Here is a 20,619-nt window from a genome sequence, read left to right on the forward strand (position 1 = left end):
GATAAGAATTGAAGAAGTTTGAGGGTATTTTAATAAATTGAATAAAAATATTGAAATTATTATTGTGATCCAATTTTATTAAAAGAAATAAATGAGTTAAATGATAAATTTAAATATTTCAAAATTATACGACAATAGAATTCTCTTTTGCAGTAATTTTAGCTATTCAGTTGAATAAATTATTATTAAAAAATTTATATGAATATAGCATTTTTTTTTTAGGCTGAAGTTAGATTATAAAGTCAAAATTAAAATATTTTACAATTCTAATTCTTGTTTTTTTTTTGGGTAATTAGAGTACTATTGTTATACTGAATATTTGAATAGAAATGTTTAAAATACCTAAAATATATATAATTTTTAGTTAAATTCTAAATTAACAAATCACAATACAAAATTTAATATATTAAAATTAATTTTTCAAGTTTAAATGTTTATATGAATATAAATAAAAATTGATCATAACAAATATATTAATAACAAAATTAAATTATTATTTAACTTAAATCAAAAAAATATCAAATACTAAAAAAGTATATAACTTATTTTAAGTTATATTATTTATAAATAATATTTAATTACAATTATCATATTTTAAGAATATTATTTTTAAATTTTAAAAAATTAAATTATTTTTACTTTTATTTTCAAAAAATAAAATTTTCAAATTCACATTTGTTTTCAAATTTTATATAAAATAAAAAACTTAAAAAAGAAAAAGAAAAACTATTGTCTTCCATTGATCTGGGCGATGGGGGTCGTCTACGAGACCTCCATCTCCAAAATTAGTGGCGACAGCGAGTGGTGACCTCATCGTCGCGGTCTTATAATTTATAAATAAAAAATTAAACACCAGAGAGGTTTATGCAACCTTATATACTTGTACTACAGCAAACACGCATGCCTTAAAATTAATATTGCGTGGAAAATGCAATTTGAAGTGTTTTCTGACATAATTATGACAGATGGACCCATGTCGTCCACATGGATCCTCATTTCCTCAATCATTACCCCAAATATTATGAATTCGTTTTTGTCATAATGCGAGGCTGAATTTTAACATTTCCTGTTCAGATCTTTTTGTCGTCCAATAAATATGTCAAAATCCGACTTTCAGTTAAATATGATTTACACCCACTATTTGCATCCAACCTTTTTTTCAATTCATTTTTTTTTTTTGTATAGTAATCATACTATTCAGTACGTAATCTATATATATTTTTTTAAATTAATTGATAATTTTAAAATAAATAAAAAAAATAACATACACATACTGATTATATTTGTAATCATTTTATTTTAATTAATTAAAAATTTATTGCTCTTACTTAAAAAATAAATAAATAAATATAGATCGACCAAGTACCCTTATTGATACTTATTTGTTCCACAAACAATTATCTACTTGATTAATTAACCACATTGATAATGTTCCATTATTGTACTGTTCGAATTGAATTGTTTTTATCAATTACAATCTATACTATCCATTTTATCTTTTCTATATTATACTTAAATAGACAAATGCGATAAAAATATAAATTATACACAAATGTCGAGTGTGTTTCGATCTATCATTAGTTATAATTAAATTTTCTTTTTTTGAAAAATCAAAACGTGCTTATTAGTGTTTAACACCGCGGCCCACGCTTTAGTAGGTACTGCTCCTGTGGTATTGGGCCTTGTTTTATGTTACACACCACATGAGAAGACCAAACAAATTATTAGTCCAATATAAGGGTGGCCCAAGTGGTGAGTTAAAATTTAGTGACCTTCAAATTTACTAAAATTATAAATACTCTCTTATTTTTTAAAAAATATAAATATTTTTCAAAATTGACGAGCGTCTAAAAAATACTCCTGATAGCAGTTCATAATTGGAGCATTTGGTAGGCAGTTATTAATCCCGGTGGGTGTTTTTAATTTTTTAATAAATAATGAGTATTTATAATTACGATAAATTTTAGTGGAACTCGTTATAATGTAGATTTCAACTAAAACTTTGACATTTCTAATAAGAATAAAAATAAAATTATTATCATAACTAATTACTTAAAAATATAGTTATTTTTGAAAAACAAAAAAGTAAAAACTAAGGATATTATCTAAAAATGTAATTATTATAAGGTGGTGATACTTAATAAATATGTTTATTTTAAACATGTTAAGTTGGTGAGTAGCAGGAGATAGAGAAGTAGTTGCCAACACAACGAGGAGCGAGAAGTGTCTGTCGCAAAGAATAGGAGGATAGAGGATAGAGGATAGGAGAGAACTTCAAATACGTCAGCATAATCTCGTTACTAACGTCTGTTCATAACCTCCTGACACTGTCCTCTCCTCCACTTGCACTCTATCCTCATCGCACAAACCACACTCACTAAAATCAATGGAGTCGAGTTTCTCTCTGAAACCCCAAGCATTCTCCTTGACTACGCGGGCTCCGGTTTCTTGGCCTCTCTCCACTCGCCCCGTTAGTCTCCTGCGCAGTGAATTCCTCGGCTGTGGCCACAATCTCCGGCTGCCGCGAAGGAGATGCAAGAAACTACGGCTGCAATCTCAGCCTTATTACTACAAGTTTCTCTTCAAAGCCACGCTTGAATCGCAGCAGATGCTTGTCGTCGTCGCTGCTTTTGCCGCGGTTTCTGCTATCACTGTTGTGTATTTTACTTACTCAAGAAAGCAATTTAATGTCAAGCAGGTAACCCAGAATTGTGATATTCTGTCAATTTTTTGGTACAGTATTCTAAATTTTGGTGTGAGTTGAGCTAGCTTAGATCAGTTTCTGTGATCCACTGATCTTTGGAAAAGAGGCCCATTGTTTCCATGTAACTATGCACAAACACACACTCACAGACGTTCAACGAGCATTCATGTTATGTCTGTGTCGCTGAATGTGTTACTGGAATTCCACATCCAATGAAGACCAATGATATAGGTGCTAAGGCTCCCCTCTCCCTAAGGGGGCTTTTCCTGGTGCGCCTCTCAAGAGGGCTAGGACGTGTGTGATGGTCAAGTTAACCCCACGTCAAGGTCTATGAAATATTGGCGTAGTTTCACGGTTATAATTCTGAAAAATAAACGTAGCATATTCAAGTTTTTTGTTTCAGGAATAGGTTATGTTAATTGATTAATTACATTTTTTAGTGGGAGCTTATTCCATAAGTTAAAACTTGATATGAATCTTAAATCTGTAGAGGGACAAAGTCACACAGCCTATGTTATTTTGATTTGATTGTATCTACTCTAGTTCAGTTTTACATGTGGTCTCTATGTCAAGCAGAATGTTATCACTGTTAATATAAGAAAATAACCTTTCAGTTGAAGATTGTTCCATAATCACTGGGTTGCAGATATGGTAGGAAGTTACTGCTATTTATTTCTTATGTTCAATCAGCCAAAGCCATTTTCTAATTGTCTATCACAATTGATAGATGTCAGGAAGGCTAACTCTAGCAGTATCTCAACACATAAGAAGTATGATGAGCTGGATTCTTACAGATTCAAATCGTGTAGATTTAAGGAAGATAGAAGCTGTTGATGGGAGCAATGATTTTATGAAAGAAACTAGAGAAAGCAATCAAGCAGATAAGGATATGGAGGCGGAAATCAAGTTTAGGGAAACAGATGTCATTCCCAGAGGAATCCTCATTGCAGAGGCATCTCAGTCTCAGTCTGACATGGTTGCTTCATGTGTTCATGATAATTTAGCCTCCCAAACATCTGAAATTTTGGAAATATCATCTATGGCTTCTATATCCTCCAAATACAACGTTCCCTCTTTCATCAAAGAAGTTTCTGAACATGAAAATCCTAATTCAGTTGATTCTGAATGGTTGGTTCCAGAAATTCAGATAAATTTCGGTGCTGCGCCTCCTTCAGAAAATCACATACAGGAAGAAATGGCTCAACTTGGTAGCCTAAAACTTGACGAAATTCGTGAACATGAAAACCCTAATTCAGCTGATTCTGAATGGTCAGTCCCAGTAATGCAGGCAAATTTGGGCGCTGTGCCTTCTTCAGTAAATCACATACAGGAAGAAACAGCTCAACTTGGTAGCCTAAAACTTGACAAAATTTGTGAACATGAAAACCCTAATTCAGTTGATTCTGAATGGTCAGTTCCAGTAATGCAGACAAACTTGGGTGCTGCGCCTTCTTCAGCAAATCACATACAGGAAGAAACAGCTCAACTTGGTAGCCTAAAACTTGAACTTCTCGAAGAGGGTGATATGAACTACTCTAACCTTATTTTCAGAGACTCTGAACGCGAAGAGCTGCACACAATTAATTTGGCCTCTTTGGAGAAGTTAGATAATCTGGAACCATTGTCATCTTATGCTAATCTTCAGAAGAATGGCAACTGTTCGTCACTCTTGAACGATTCTTTGGCTGAAGGATCCAATCTTACTGCACGCAATGTTATCTTATCTATAGGTCATCATTTAGATGTGTTATTGTTTCTTTATAATTACAGGAGTGTCTGGATATTAATTAATTTCCCGGTTTATGATTATCCGACACAAAAGATTTTCAATTTTCCAGGCAAGTTTGAAGAGGAAAGGCCCCCTGAGTATCAGAGAAAAGGCTTTCTCTGCCAGCAGCAGGACTCGAGAAATAGGAAAGAGTTAAGGAAGAAGGGCAAAAATATTTTTGGTCCAGATAGACATAAAAACTTGTCCTCATCTTCTTATCCCAAGGAAAAGAATGACAATGACAAGCACAATCCTTTATGGCAATTGCGTGTTTACAACCAACTGTTGAGGGAAGGCAGGTAATTCCTTTTAATCACTAATATGACAGTCTTCCATGAACAATTTGTCTTGTTCCAAGTTACTAGTCTGATCTAACTTAATTATCTGTCCTAGAAGCATTGGACAAGCTACAATGGCCTTAAGGAATTACCTATATTTTGCATGTTAGTCTTGGCATAGTAAGAATGTAGTAATGATGACAAAGGGAACTACCATGAGATATTGCCCGTTATTGTGACCAACATCCAGTAATCATCTAATCTATATGTCTGAAAAATATTTTCATATATTGGTATCAATCTTACCTATCTGTAGTTTCTTGATCCCAGGTTAAATGACTGCATAGAATTGCTTGAAGATTTGGAAGAAAAAGGTTTGCTGGATATGGATAAGGTGAGCTTGCATTTTGTTAATTACCCACCAGCATGATGCCCATTAATAGTATTATCTACTTGTTGAATGTCATGGCTTCAGGTTTATCATGTGAGGTTCTTCGATGTCTGTAAAAATCAAAAGGCTGTTAAGGAGGCATTCCGCTTCACTAAGCTTATTCCAAATCCAACCCTGAGTACATTCAATATGCTTATGTCTGTTTGTGCTAGTTCTCAAGACTCAGAAGGTACTCTTTCTCTCTCTCTCTCTTGCTAAGACTAGAGGGCGCCTATACACATGCTGGTTGAATTCAATGTAGTACTTCAGATTTACTCACCCAGTTGTCTTTTACACAAGGTGCTTTTCAAGTTCTGCAACATGTTCAGGAGGCTGGATTTCGTGCTGACTGCAAACTTTACACCACTTTGATATCAACTTGTGCTAAAAGTGGAAAAGTGGATACAATGTTCAAGGTAGATGCAATTAAGAGTGATACAGCCACATGGTGTTGCATCTGCTTTTTTACATTATTTCAGAAATAATAGATACGATAATCAACTCAATTTTGATTATTTTTTATAGTTTATATATTGGATTCCTCTGCCTCATAAAATATGTGCTGCATTGTAGTTCCTAATCTAAAATTACCCTCTATGTCTACATACTGATGGTAAAGATTTAATGCACCTTTTAAATTCTAGGTTTTCCATGACATGGTCAATGCCGGAGTTCAGCCAAATGTTCACACATACGGCGCACTGATTGATGGTTGTGCAAAAGCTGGGCAAGTTGCTAAGGCTTTTGGTGCCTATGGAATACTCAGATCAAAGGTCATATTGTACTTTGGATTTGATCTTCTCTCTTCCCTACATATAAGCTAGCAACGCATTTCTCATCTCAAATTCAAATGCTACCAAGTTATTTCGCACATTTCCCCCATACATGTCTAACATGCAATTGCTTGTATGTAGTAGGATGTGAAGCCAGACAGAGTAGTTTTCAATGCGCTTATCACTGCATGTGGTCAATCAGGAGCAGTGGACCGCGCATTTGATGTGTTAGCTGAAATGAGGGCAGAGTTACAACCTATAGACCCTGATCATGTCACTATTGGTGCTCTGATGAAGGCTTGTGCTAGTGCTGATCAGGTGTTTTATCTAGCTCCGTTTGAAACCATTATCTATTAGATTTTGGGTCGTTATCTTGCTTTCTTTCGTGGCAACTTAACTGGGACTATGGAACCTTTTTTAGGTTGACCGGGCGAGAGAGGTCTACAATATGATTCATGAGTATGACATCCGCGGCACTGCAGAGCTTTACACTATTGCTGTAAATAGCTGCAGTCATCATGGTGATTGGGAGTTTGCTTGCAGTGTCTATGATGACATGATAAAAAAAGGCGTCGCTCCTGATGAGGTACCTCTTTTAAATTCTATGATGACATGATAAAAAAGTTATCACTCACTGCACGAGTAGACTCTTATAATATCTGCTATCCCTTTTACATTTTGTTCGTTTATCATTTACAAATTTGAGGTTATGAGACATAGTTTGAGAAGGTAGTAGCTCTTCTAAATTGATAACAGTGTTCATTCATGATGACATGTTAATCTAATGTCTTATCTTACTTTGTTTTCCTTTCTCAATCCAGATGTTTATTAGCGCATTGATAGATGTTGCGGGGCACGCTGGAAAAGTGGATGCTGCATTTGAAATTCTACAAGAAGCTAGGGCTAAAGGAATGCATGTTGGAACCATATCATATAGCTCCTTGATGGGAGCCTGTAGCAAGGTATGGAGTACTTCTCGAAGCCTTCTTACATGATTTTCCATATGATAAGTAGGGTATAAGTCTTAGAGTTTCTTAGTAGATGGGTTGTGCATTTTACCTTGAAATGAAATAGCTTTGTCCCATAATTCTATTCTTGGATTTTCTTCTGGATTTTGATAGTAAAAATTGTCAAATTGCAGAACTTTACCGTGTTAGCCTACTTTTTTCTTGAAAACTAGTATCAGTCCGGTTGTTTTAGTGTACAAAAAGCAAGCCAACTCTATTTTAAGCATTTTGATTAAGAAATAATGTGATTTATGGTATTGCCTTGGTTTCTATAGCTTCTTGTATGCTGACAATAAATATAAGTTATGGAACTAAGATAACTGCTTTATCTTGTTCTTTTGGCATTTCTAAAAGTTCATTCCTCTATGCTAGCATTTTCCATGCTTGGAATAGTTTTGTGTCTTCTAAGCCCTGTGTGCATAATATCTCCAGCAGCTTGTCTGGTGGAATTGGGATGTCATAACTTATCTGCTGAATATTTTAGGCTAGAGACTGGCAGAAGGCAGTGGAGCTGTATGAGAGCATTAAGAGCTTGAATTTGAAGCCGACAGTGTCCATGATGAATGCCCTGATAACTGCGTTATGTAAGTTATCCAGCCAGCCTTTTAACAAACCACTGTTACATGTGTTGAAGCACTAAGATACTATTATGGAATTATAGTAGTTGGAGATGGAAGAAATGAGTTTATTTTGGTGTTTTTTTTGTCTTTCTGTATGGAGTGATGGAGTGAGGTTGTGATCTTTCTTGCATCTACAGCATAAAAAATATCTTGTTCGGACAATTTCTCTAGTATTATGGATGGAAATATAAAATCCTACAAAGACTCCACTTCAGCTGTATAAAGATAACAAATTCTTCCTTCCCTCAATATAAACACTACAAATACATTCTCTGGGGCATATTGGTCATTTAATAAATTAATTATTTAATTACTTTTTAAATTTTTTAAATTGATGGTAAAATAAAAATTCTCACCAGTTCCCTTTTAGGTTTACAAACCGAGCATTTTTAGAGGGGTTTAGGTGCAAGTTTTATTCAAAATTAGAATGGATAAACTGTAATTATGCCACTTTGGAGAGGGTCTAAGTGTAATTAACCAATGTTTAATGCTTATATTGATAGCTCTCCGGCCAACATGTTTTTGATGGTGTACTCCTGGCTCTGGATGTTAGTTTCTTTCAAGTGCATTTTATTTACATCTTTTATATTCTTGATGACCTATGTGTCTGATTCTTTTGTGAAGTTCTCTCTGTCCACATTACCATATCTAACTCCTTTTATGCTGAACAAAATAAGGAAGTAAATGGAAATTGGTTGATATTGTTTGCAATTGTGGATATATGACTGATGAATCAGTCTGATACTTCTGAGACAAGCAACTAACTAAGAAAGAAGTATCAGAGAACAAAAAGGACTAGCTTGGATCTATTTATATTGCAATGTGGTGCCAGAACTTCGAGAGCATTTAATGGACTGCCATGAGGCATCCTTGCCTTGTTATCCTCAACCGCAGGGGACTGTGGTTAGAAATATCTAGCAAAAATTAATCTCTTTACCTTTACACTGACCAAATGTATACTATAACCTTTGTGTGGAAGAAATATCTTTCACATCAAACTTTAGAATTATATTTTGTTTACCTCATTTATGCGGTATTATATTGATGGTGTGAGAGAAATCACTTATGCAAATGGACCTGTAGGTGATTCGGATCAACTGCAGAAGGCCATGGAAGCTTTATCTGAAATGAAGGGCATTGGCTTATGCCCAAATACCATAACTTACTCCATCCTATTAGTGGCAAGTGAAAAGTAATTACCTCTGTTTATATAGTAGAATTAATTTACTCTTTGCTTCAACCTAGAACAGTGTGATAATATGCGTATAATCTTTTCATCTCTTCCAGAAAGGATGATCTAGAAGCTGGCCTCATGCTTATTTCTCAAGCAAAAAAGGATGGTGTTAATCCTAACCTTGTGATGTGCCGGTGCCTCTTAGGTGAGATTAATAGGTTTCCATTATCTTTATTCTCTGAGACTGTTATTATGCTTAAGGACTCCTGGAGAAATGATTTATATAATTTGGCGTCGGTTATGCTAGTATGTTGTATCTTTTACTCAATTGTAATTTTTAAGGAATTTATAGGAACCTGAAATTTATACAAGCCATGTATCAGTTCTTTCATCAACTGTAGTTTTACATTTATCTGAATGCTTGAATGACTAAGTAATTGTATGATGTGGTAATTTTATTGCCATGTAAAATCCTTCTCTCATCTTCCTCTGCTGCCACTGTGTTAGTTAAAAACGGTTAAATGATTAAAATACTTATGATGTTAGATTCCGTAACAAAAATGGAATATGCTTTACTTTTTTTAGCAAATTTAGGCTTCAGACACCCCATCAACCTTAGTTACACCCTTCCACATGACCGAACCATTACTAAGAATAAAAAGGAAAATAATATGAAATGTTGAACTCTGGACAAATGTTGTATATTTTATAAGGTAATGCTTTTCTTCTTATGTGTGGATTAATGTTTTTTGACTTCATCAAGTTACTGATCAAGTTTTCATTTTTCCAAAAGCTATGTGCTTACGAAGATTCCAAGCAGCTTGTACACTTGGTGAGCCTGTACTATCTTTCACCTTTGGGCAAGTTCAGCTTAATAGTAAATGGTAGGGATTCTTACCCTTCATATAGTTCTTGCTGTTATTTATCACTTCCTGGGGGAAATATAGTAATTATTCTTTCTGGCACACATTGTTTTTCAGTGGAAAAGACCATTAAGTCTTGTTGAGTAGTGATATGGTGCATTTAAGAACAGATATAGTATGTCATAGAAATTAATTTTGCTATATCAATTACTGAATTGTTTCTATGGCAAGCATGTGAAGTACTCCCATTCCCCCCTTGTGGATCTTTTTCACAAAATGAAAATGTTTTGTTTGGCTGTATTGAAATGTCGGCAATGAATTACTGGTAGATTATATTCTTAAGTGTGTTTTTCCTTTCCTTTCCCTTTCACACCTAACACTTGGTGTGTGTGTGTGTGTTTGTATTGTAACCATTCAGATGGTTAATGAGTTTTATACTTTTGTTACTTGATATAAAATCGAAATCTAACCTGTCACCTTCAATACTTAGACTTCAACTCAAGACCGGAATGTGGAGATCAGTAATTTAATAGTTTGTAATTCTTGTTGTTGTTTGGATTGACAAGTGGAGAGTAATAGGAGCTGTTAGGAGTGTAAATATCTTTAAGGAGTCTATTTTCCTACATAGTGAACTGTTCATGCTGTTTGCGAACTTATGGAATGTTGAGTCTTACTTTTTCTGTAACACCCATGTACACTGTTTGCAAGAGTCTGGATTTCTCTTTGGAGCATTTATTTTTCTGTGTGATATTTTCTTTTATCATTGACTTCATGTCTGCATATTTATTTATTTCTCTTGGAAGTCAAATGCGCAATGCTAACATTCTAATTCATTGTTGGAATCTTCAATGAATTTGGAGAACACTAATTATGTAATTATTATCTCAATAATCTTAATGGCTGATTCATATATTCAACTGTACTACTAGCAATCACAAAATGAAAAAATTACTGGCATGTTCCATCTATAAAAATACAAAGTACATGGTTTATGAGATGGCTATATTTCCACAGGACATCTTTGGCCTTAATGGTGTACAGGGAAACAATTGTAGCCGGTACGGCACCTACAAAGGATGAACTTTCTCAAGTTTTAGGCTGCCTAAAGCTCCCTCATGATGTATCTGTAAGAAATAGACTCATTGAAAATCTTGGACTTAATACTGATACATCAAAAGGAGCAAACCTCCTTTCCTTGATTGATGGATTTGGTGAATATGATCCCCGTGCTTTTTCTTTACTGGAGGTCCGTAAACAACATCATTTTTGTTTTAACTTAATGAAAATCTTTAGTTTTCAGAACTTTTATCTCTTTGAAAATTATGAGCGACTTTACACATCTTTTCTGAATTTTTAGGAGGCTGCTTCTCTTGGAGTTATACCATTTGTCTCTTTGAAAGAAAGCCCAATTGTTGTTGATGTGAGAAATTTTCAAGTTCACACAGCTGAGGTGAGCTCATTTTCTTAGCAGTAATTTTCATTTCAGCAACAATTAGCATACTAATCTTACTGTAGTGGCCTAGATGATCTCTGTTTCTGCTCTATCTTGATTGGTCATGCTGTTACATTTCCCTTCTAGTGACTTCTTCCAGGTCATATTGGGGCCTCTTCCTTTAGCCTTCGCATTAACAAAAATACTAGTTGGAAAATGTTATTATAGCTCAAGAATATTGTGCATTAATAGCTCCCTAAGAGTATTGTTGTGTAAACTAGATCGTAAGTATTTCCTTTTTGTGTGAATCGTATCTTTTATGTGCATCATTTTCTATTATTGTTATCATGCAGCCCAGCCAAGGTGTTGGTTGCGACATTAACAGTTTACCACCTAGTGTATTCATTCCTCTATATTTCTCCCCAACCCCACATACAGACATAAAACTGAGTGCCTTATTATACATCTATATGCTGCAGTCAATGATCTCTCTAAAATGCCTTGCAATTATTGGTCAGGTATACTTCTTGACGGTTCTGAAAGGTCTCAAGCATCGCTTGGCTGCTGGTAGCACCTTACACTTCTTTGTTTTGCTTAATTATGTAACACGTTTCTGGTTTACTTGACTTTTTCCTTGTAGTATGTGCTTATTACCGACCGTAAATGCATTCAGCACAAAATAGTTAATGAATTTGCGAACCTTGAAATATCTTCATCTTTTTATTGACCCCTATTCGATGGCAACATAGTCATTCCAAAAGACTAGAGATGTCTGAATTATATGGATACTTTATATTTTCTACTCTTTCTTTATTTTCCCCTGTTTTACCACTTTCTTATGAATCTTGGGCAGGTGCAAAGTTGCCCAATGTACACATTTTACTGCCCATAGAAAAGGCACAAATTCAGACATCTGCAGGCGAGAAAATGATTAATATTGCGAGCAGGTGAGAGAATCTTCTTTGCTAGTTGAAAAGGAAGCTTCTTTGCATGGATGTGATTGTGTGGTTACATGCTCAACAAAGTTTCCTAATTAGATAGAAGTTTGTTAGTTGACTATAGAGACAAAGGCCTTTTACAGTTTTACTTGAAATGAAGTATAAAAGATGCTTGGTGGTTTCCGCTGCAAGACACGCTTCAGTGCTTGTTGTCTGTATGGGGTCCTGGAAGCCCTCGGAGGAGTCTTTCATGAGTATGAACTTTGTAAAGGTCCAACAAAGTTCTTGTTAACTTAGGCATCTTATGGTAGGATACAAATGTGAGTAAATATTTTTTCTAGTTGAACAATTGGAAGTGGATTTTACTTCCAGAAAAGAATCGATTTCAGACAGAACAATATATGCCCCAAAATCAGCATTTAACTTCTATTAGCTGGGGTTCTCAGTCAGATAACCTTAACTAAAACCATTTGAGCTTAAACTGACATACACCCGCTGTACTCAATTTGGGGAGACATACTGGCTCACCAACAGATAAAAGTTACTGGCCTTACTTTAAGGAGGTAATGTCAAAACCTATCCCTGGAAGTTGCCCTGTCAATTCCCAAAGACAGATGTCATCTTCACAAGTGCAATGAGAATCTTTATGCATATTATAGTTTAACTTTTAGCGCTTCAATTGTTGCTTATCGAGTTTGAGTGAGTTGTTTTCAGAATCATTGATAAGATTCAAAATGTACTGAAAATGTTCCATTTGCTCACCAGGATAAGCCAAGCAGTTGCAGCGCTGTTGAGGAGACTTGGACTATCTTATCAAGGAAATGAATCATATGGAAAGATCCGAATAAATGGTGTTATCATAAGAAAGTGGTTCCAGCCAAAGCTTGGTTCTCCTTACCGTGAAAAGAAAATAGATCTCAGCTCATCCATAAGACATCTAGGTTCAGGCATAAGCCGTCAACAACGTAAAATCAGAACTGTCCATTTCTCGCTGGAATAAGGTTAAGATATATTGGTGTCTTACAGGAATGTGTTTTCTTGATAATTGATACCCTAACTCCCTACCCCTAAAAGGTCATATGCCCCTGCCATAAGTTGGAGATTCATGTTGACGACATAATGGCTCAACTGTCTTCCATGCAGAAGTCTGAGGAAAGTCCTTGACATGATGGAAGCGTCTTCAAGGAAGCAGCACCAAAATTTGAGTTAAAAGAACGAAGATGAAAGAAATGGATGAGTTCTTTCTGAAAGTGTCGATATGTTTGGTGAAGACCCTTGATTTGCTATCTGTAGCTGCTCAAACTATTAACTTGCAGATGGTTTTCAGATGGTCAGAGTTGGAAGTATATATCACTAAGGATTGATTTGTCTGGTATTTTGTGAGTCAAAATGGGAGGGGTAGATAACACCAGAAATATGAGGCGGCACCTGTTTGATTGATCGTATTTGTAATATATGTGAGATATGACAAAGTCATGGCCATGTTGACTGGGCGATTCTTTTCTATAATGAATCCCCAGTCAATACTATTTTGATTATGGGCCGTCGAAGTCCTCTATTGTCTAGATTGTTCAAATGAAATAAGCATAGAAAGAGCTGAACTTGAATGTTGTAATTCATCGGAAGTAGAGATTTTTCAAATGAAATAAGCCTTTTGATTTCTGAACATTTATTCAGGTTGCTTCAGGTACAGAACTCGAAGTTCAATTTATTCTAAAGAAGCTTGAACATTTTGCCTGTATATATGATGATGTGCATGCTAGCTACTAACCTTATATTTAGAATGATCAAGTCCGTGGAAACTGGCTGAAACAGATCTGGCAGGTGTACTGAACAATATCTAGCTGAAATATAGATATAAAAGAATCATTCTGAATATCTCTATGCTTCAATGGTGGTACATTAATCAATCAGTTTTACTCTACAGGGGTTCACAAGTATTATCGAGGAAACCACACAGTTTTCAAAATTGTGAGCACTGAACTTTGCTCATTACTTCATGAAACACTCAGCTGAGTAGTCAAGTTGATGAAGGCTTCCTCCTTACATGGAAATGTCAGCCCACCCATAGGATGATCGAAACCAAACTCTTCTTCTGCTTGCTGTAACAAATCTTGAAATGCAGGATGGTTGAGGTACGATATTGGAACTACATATCTCCTCTTCTGAAATTCTCCAACATAAACTGCCAGGTGACCTTTAGGAACATCTGATAGATTTCTCACGAGAAGAGATTGAAATTTTTGAATTTGCTTGGTGTTGATGTTAATCATGGATGGAAAATGGAAACCCATAGCTTTTCTTTCTTTTTTTTTTTTAATGAAATCAAAATTTCTCGAGGGATCTGAACAACACTTTTGATTGATGTTGAAATTGCTTGAGGTTGCAGCAGAAAGATGATTCTTACTTGTATTTATAGCATTGTTTAGCTGCCAATAACAGGCCAACTTGGGGGGTGAAATCAGGGCAAGAGTGGATTAATAATCTACTGACACGGGCCTAATGATTGATAAACCTCACATGGCTTTGCTCATATATAGGTATATATATATAGCTTAAGATAATATGTATTGTATTTTTTTATCCATGCAATTGCCTATGGTTCAGAAGCCCCACTTGTTCCCATGACATCATTGTTGAGAGGGAAATTGTGGGTTGTTTTGAAGCCTGATGCCTCAAAAACTGGAAGTTGTATAAAGGAAAACAGGTTATCTGTTTGGTGGAATTTGTATTAATGATATATGTGATGTTAGGGGATGGTTTATGCAGAGAAGGGATTTCTGAAAAGCCGAGGCAAGTTGCATTGCAAGTGGCACACAATAATTCTGGGAAGACCACTGAATATGTTTTTTCTTATGTGGTGGAATTTTTTGATGTCTTTCGCATATTTAATTAAGGATACTCTATAGGTTGATACTGGGAATACCTTCTGATCTGTGCATTCTTTTTTATATTTTTGTACCTTTTATCTTATACCATGTTTATCTCTGCCTCGTACATAGCTGCAACTCAGTAGATACCTTTTACAAGACTTGTAGATGCCATTAAAGTGTATACAAGAAACCGTTCTATGTGGGAAGTGCGGGACTTGGAATGTGAAATAATTGCTTACACACATAATATTATTCTGCAATTGATGGTAGTGTTTCACATTTCGGAAATATAACTATTTCTCTTTACCCAGCAAAACAAATTGCTAAATACGAATTTTTTGGGTTTTGCTGTGGGGGTGGTGGGCTGGTTTGTGTCGGAAAAGGCTGGAGTTGGGTGATCACCTACTTCAGTCAAAGCATAGATATGATGCGAAATTTGGAAACAACTACATGGATTTTTCTGGTTGCCAATTTTCTTGAAGAACTTAATTACAAGTCTGCTGGTCCAGATGAATCCATAAAAATTTTCTATTCCAGAATGATAGAGTCAGAATAGAATCTCTTATGCTTAGGCTGTGAAAAAAACACAAACTTTTCCACCTTGACATCCAACTCGTCCATGATGATAAAGTTGGGATTATTCCCTCTTCGTCTGAATAACGATTGTACGATTCTATGTTGCCTTCTCAATGTTCATCTATTTAATATGCGGAATTCTGAACTTTTTTAGCTATCCACAAACATGTTGAGCACCTGAAAGGGTGAAACCTATGATTTGCTGAGACCCTCTAAGCTCCAGGGTAAGGGGGATGTATGCTATTCTGTTGGATTTAAATATTTCTGTTGTTCGTTATTAAACTGATGGATATTTTTATGTAGTTTCAATTTGTATTTGAGTCTTTTAAGTTACTTTATGCGAGCTTGGATGTCAAGAACTAGTAATTTGCAGGTAGCATGATGCTAACATTGGTTAAAGTTTCAAGTGGGCTTTGTTTAACTGAAGAAGGCAAAAATTTATCTTGTATAAGTATGTAATCTCTCATTTTACATCAGTGCAGGACTGCCTACATGAATCTACACCCTACAGCTACTGTGTGAACACAAAAAACACAATACAATTTGTCAAAACTGTTGAGCCTGCCACTTTGGTTGATTTCTTGCATCACGACAGCTGCATCCTTGAGGTTAGCTCAACGAAGGCATTCTCACTGCACGGAATTGTGAGACCTCCCATGGGATGATTGAAGCCAAATTCTTCCTCCGCTCGATGCAACAAATCTTGAAATGAAGGGTGATTCAGGTATGATATCGGAACCACATACCTTTTCCTCTGGATTTCTCCGACGTAAACTGCAAGATGGCCCTTAGGCACATCTGATTGATTTCTGTGGAGAAGGGATTGAAGCTTGTAGAATTGCTTAGCATTTGAAATCAAAGATGGTAATCGAATAGCCATTGCTTGTTTCTGGGGTTGGAAAAATAGATGTTGGTTTTTCTACTAGGACGCTCGAATGCTGCGTGATTCTTGGATCACTGTAGAACTTCCTTTAGCTGTTGCTGGAAAGTGTAGAAGACAGATAACGTATATATAGTTGGAATTTGGAGGTCAAGGCTCTTATTCTAATAAGGGGTCTACATTACCAAGAAGCACATGGCTCCTGTCATGAAAGTCAAAAAATATTTCTCTTATCTATACATCATCACATGGTTAAGGATCCCAACTTGTACTTTCCATGTTATCATGCATCATAGAAATGAGGTCCGCTTTTCTTGCAGGTTTCTTGAGAAGAAGGGCACCTAACTCAAATATACATGGTCTGTTCTGGAATTATGAAAATCTGTGTGTGATCCATGCTTTCATTTTATAAATTTTAATTTTACCTTTTTATTGCAACTGTTGTGGCGGGGAGGACAGGCTTCCTGAATTTATTGAAATGCAGATAATACTATTTAATTGAGGTTGGTCAGTGTTTTCCATTCTGGGCCATGTTGTATTTAGCGAGGATCCAGGTGATAGAATTTATAACGATTCTTGATCTTCTCACTTTGATGCTACGGGATCATGCGCACATGTCCTTGTTTGTACACAACCTTATTTTACTTGCTATATCTTCAACTCATCTTGGTGTAAATTGTTGGCAAATTCTGCCCCATATTTAGTCCAATAATTGAGCTACTTCTTTTTCTCTTTTCTGGAATGGGTAATCCTATTCTTAAATTATATATAAGCATGTCTTTCTTAACCTATTCCCCCATCCCAATCCAACATTTATGTTTTATTAAGAACAAAACATGTCAAGATATGGTCTTCAAATTTAGAGGACGAAAGAGTCATTCAATTACTAAAAATGTTGGGATTTTTTAAATGTGGTAGCGCTGCAAATGTAGATATGATATTCTCGTTTTCTTCTCTAATGTTTTGCATAACTATATGTAAATTCTTTATAATTTTAAAAATTGTATCTAATATTTTTAATGTTTGTTTGCATTCAAAATTAACAGTATTTATTGATATTAACAAAAATAAAAAAAAATTATTGACTTATTAAGTAAAAACAGTCCCATCAAATTACTTTTGTAAGGGTGAAAATGTACCTTCTCCTTTGAGGTTAGGAAATCATAATCGAGATAATGGATCAAACGCTATGGAACTTGTGTGAATATACCTTCTCCTTTGAGGGTAGGACAATCATAATTGGGATAGTGGATCAAAAGCTATGGAACTTGTGTGAATGTACCTTATCACATGCATTAACGTGTATGAAGATGAATAAGGATAGTGGATCAAAAGCTGTGGAACTTGTGTGAATGTAAATCATCACATGCATTAGCATGTATGAAGATGAAAGGATAATTTGATTAGAAAAGATTTGTTTGACCTGCAATAAGGTAGTAATAAGTCAATCAGGGCTAAGTATGAATTTTTCTTCAATTTTTTTATCAATATCTGTAAAATTTGTGGATTTTGTCTAACGGGAGGATCAATTTGTTTGATGAAAACAAATGTCAGTAGTATTAAATATAATTTTCTAAACTATATAGGGTTTATTTATAATTATATTAAATTTCAGGGGATTAAAGTACAATTATCTCGAGAAATTATTTGACAATAATAGTCTTTCGGCATCCAAAATACACATTTTTATTTTCTTTTGAAGAAAAAATATAAAAGAAGTGTTCATACAAATACAATTGTGAGGGGAAATTCTAATCCAAATCAGATTTAATCACAATATGAATCAAGTATATGATAAGTACAATACACTTAACTTGTGATCGTTATATATAACTCAAAAAATACGATCAGTTATATGATAAGTGTGTTTCATTTGGTATATGCATGAGTGCTTTGATTTGTGTAAAAATTTCCCAATTGGGAGGTACTACTTCACTTGATAAAAGAAGAATACATACAGGTACAAAATTGGATTGAAATAATTGAAGGACATAAATACACTGATCATCATATTCATCTTATAAATTAAAAAAAAAAAGTTCCTGCTACTGCAACCCATTCAGATAAGACGTTACACTCCTGAACGCGTTTTCAGTGCAGGGGATGGTCAAGCCTCCCATGGGATGATCGAACCCATACTCTTCCTCCGAACTCCTCAACAAGTCCTGAAATAAAGGATGCTTCAAGTACGAGATTGGGACGACGAACCGATTAATCTTACTCGCATTCTCACCAACGTATACAGCCAAGTGACCCTTGGGCACGCACTCCACTTTCCTCGCACACGAAGAAGACGAAGACGAAGACGAAGGAGAATACCGACCCACGTGCTTAGCATGATGAAGCACGGAATGGATTAATCTAAACCCCATCGATCAACAAACGAAATTTTCAAATGATTTGTTGTAAGAATGAAGAATGTGTGTTTGTTTTCAGATTGGTTACTTATATATACATGTGTTGGTTGAGGAGATGATTTATGTATGTTGATTCAGTAGTGTGCAGAGACAAGTGAAGGGTCCATACGGTAGGTGTAGGGCCAAAGCTGCAGCTCGGCTTCCATACAAGTATGGACAGCTGCATGCATTATTTAGGTCTGCAGGGATCATATATATCAATTTCTGTCCAATTTCCTCTCACTGTGCCCATAGTTTTCAGTATACGAATTATAATTAATAGTCCTAATTTTTTTTGTTTTTTCATCTACTATATTAAAATTAGGATTTGATGGAGAATAAAATAAGCGTAAGCAATTCAAGCACACTTTGAATACGTGAACAAGTTTCAAGTTAGAAAATGATCTTCTTCTGTTCATCACTCAAAATGCCTTCTTACAATGATTTTATACTATTCAAGACATGTTTATGGTGTTTCGGTAGGCAGTTTAGTAAATGCATATCAAGTACAAGAATATGTGGTCTTATTTTTTCCATCTGTCTTTATACAAAATGTTTTTTCTAATCCTTGGATTGATTTTTCCTCTGATTGGTTGAATTTAAATATGTAGAAATAGAGGAATTTATGATATAGATATTTTGTGTAACTGAAACAACCTAATTAACTTCTACTGTACTTGATTTCTGTCTGAAAAATGAGATATCTTATAGCATCTTCTTCCATATTATTGAGTTGCTGAGTTGTGGGCAGTCATCCTTCCCCCACCCCCACCCTCACCCCTTTACACACAAGAAAAACCAACCGCCACGCCCACTGGTTTTTTCGAATGTGTGTGTGTGCGCGTGCACATACACACAAACACACACTCTATTTATAGAGATACATGTAATTTATAGTATTCAATCATTGACCTTTCCAGTTTCCGATGAAGTAAAACGAGCCATTTTCTCTGAGCAACCTTTTTAATTAAATCTCCCTCTCCATACCTCACACACTACACACATACATGCACACCTCTATCTACATATAAAATATCTTTGTGTGCACATACATATATATATATATGTATGTCCTTTTAAGTACAAGTTGACATAATTAATTGATTTAACAATGTTAATCAATTCCAGATACTGCAAGCAATCAGTTTGAAAACGGGTACGGTATGGTCTTATTCAATTAATTATTGCTGAAAGTTACAGATATAGTTATGAAAAAAATTCTTAAACAAATCTATTTGATCGAATCAAATCAATCACAAAGTAAGCGTATGTAGTTGGTAATTATTTTTTTTAAATTATATACAAATATTGCACTTGTCTTATAATCGATTAAGATTCGAGCAAACCCGATCTGAACTAAAATTTCCTGATAGGTGGAATTTTTGTACATGTTGAATGTCACGTGGTTCCTAACATGTTGTTTTCTACTTTTGGTATAGTAAGTAAACGACTAATTCTTCAACTTTAATATCTTCCACAGTGTGAGTCTTCATGCATGGAACAGGTCTGTTTCACTGCTTGTAAATCTTGTATGCATATTAAGTTTAGGGACTAAATTTCTTTCAACTCAACAGTTAATCACTTGAATAATTTTATGGATAATGTGTTCAAGTTTGCAAGACACATTGAGAAAACTGTGTTGGAAAGACATTCACGGATGGATTTGAAGTTGTAATAGAAGAGAACTTTACATGGGAAAAAGGAAAGAGAGATCAGACTATGGACTGCATTAAAGAACTGAAGAGACCAGCTACTTTGATTGTTGTCTCAGCTGCCCTTTTTTAAATACAAAGCCCACAAGAGCATCACCCTTGTTAATTTCGCCGTCTCTCTCAACTACTACTATTGCTACTACTACTACTGTTGCACATTATGTGCCAGAAGTGGTTTCAACTAAATCTAGCAGC

General features: G+C 35.0%; 3 protein-coding genes across 4 annotated transcripts; 1 reads left to right on the top strand and 2 right to left on the bottom strand.

Moving 5' to 3' along the window:
- Nucleotides 2,190–13,657, top strand: LOC105169722 (pentatricopeptide repeat-containing protein MRL1, chloroplastic). Of its 2 annotated transcripts, none has more exons than XM_020696005.1 (20): nucleotides 2,190–2,698; nucleotides 3,432–4,434; nucleotides 4,543–4,771; nucleotides 5,081–5,144; nucleotides 5,226–5,370; nucleotides 5,481–5,596; nucleotides 5,825–5,953; nucleotides 6,098–6,271; nucleotides 6,375–6,539; nucleotides 6,775–6,915; nucleotides 7,445–7,544; nucleotides 8,664–8,772; nucleotides 8,868–8,959; nucleotides 9,548–9,638; nucleotides 10,632–10,863; nucleotides 10,975–11,067; nucleotides 11,568–11,616; nucleotides 11,903–11,996; nucleotides 12,753–12,988; nucleotides 13,131–13,657. In XM_020696005.1, exons 1-19 carry the CDS (start codon nucleotides 2,387–2,389, stop codon nucleotides 12,985–12,987), a joined length of 3,573 nt encoding a protein of 1,190 aa, XP_020551664.1. In that variant the 5' UTR covers nucleotides 2,190–2,386; the 3' UTR covers nucleotide 12,988; nucleotides 13,131–13,657. The 2 variants fall into 2 exon arrangements, with proteins under 2 accessions (XP_020551664.1, XP_020551665.1); XM_020696006.1 differs by having other exon boundaries at nucleotides 13,134–13,657.
- On the bottom strand, nucleotides 15,669–16,626 carry LOC105169723 (auxin-responsive protein SAUR21-like). The gene has a single exon (XM_011090217.2). It carries the CDS (start codon nucleotides 16,314–16,316, stop codon nucleotides 16,023–16,025), a length of 294 nt encoding a protein of 97 aa, XP_011088519.1. The 5' UTR covers nucleotides 16,317–16,626; the 3' UTR covers nucleotides 15,669–16,022.
- On the bottom strand, nucleotides 18,206–18,849 carry LOC105169912 (auxin-induced protein 15A-like). Its single transcript, XM_011090466.2, has one exon. The coding sequence runs from the start codon at nucleotides 18,686–18,688 to the stop codon at nucleotides 18,362–18,364; it is 327 nt and encodes a 108-aa protein (XP_011088768.1). The 5' UTR covers nucleotides 18,689–18,849; the 3' UTR covers nucleotides 18,206–18,361.

This window comes from Sesamum indicum, linkage group LG8 (assembly GCF_000512975.1).
Source record: "Sesamum indicum cultivar Zhongzhi No. 13 linkage group LG8, S_indicum_v1.0, whole genome shotgun sequence".
Lineage (NCBI taxonomy): Eukaryota > Viridiplantae > Streptophyta > Magnoliopsida > Lamiales > Pedaliaceae > Sesamum > Sesamum indicum.

What these genes read in the sequence shown, in the direction of transcription:
- LOC105169723 (XM_011090217.2), bottom strand. Translation starts at nt 16,316, where the DNA reads ATGGCTATTCGATTACCATCTTTGATTTCAAATGCTAAGCAATTCTAC.
- LOC105169912 (XM_011090466.2), bottom strand. Translation starts at nt 18,688, where the DNA reads ATGGGGTTTAGATTAATCCATTCCGTGCTTCATCATGCTAAGCACGTG.
- LOC105169722 (XM_020696005.1), top strand. Translation starts at nt 2,387, where the DNA reads ATGGAGTCGAGTTTCTCTCTGAAACCCCAAGCATTCTCCTTGACTACG. An exon ending in ATGGAATACTCAGATCAAAG is followed by an intron (nt 5,954 to 6,097) that starts GTCATATTGTAC and finishes TGTATGTAGTAG; the next exon opens with GATGTGAAGCCAGACAGAGT. An exon ending in GTTCAGCTTAATAGTAAATG is followed by an intron (nt 9,639 to 10,631) that starts GTAGGGATTCTT and finishes ATATTTCCACAG; the next exon opens with GACATCTTTGGCCTTAATGG.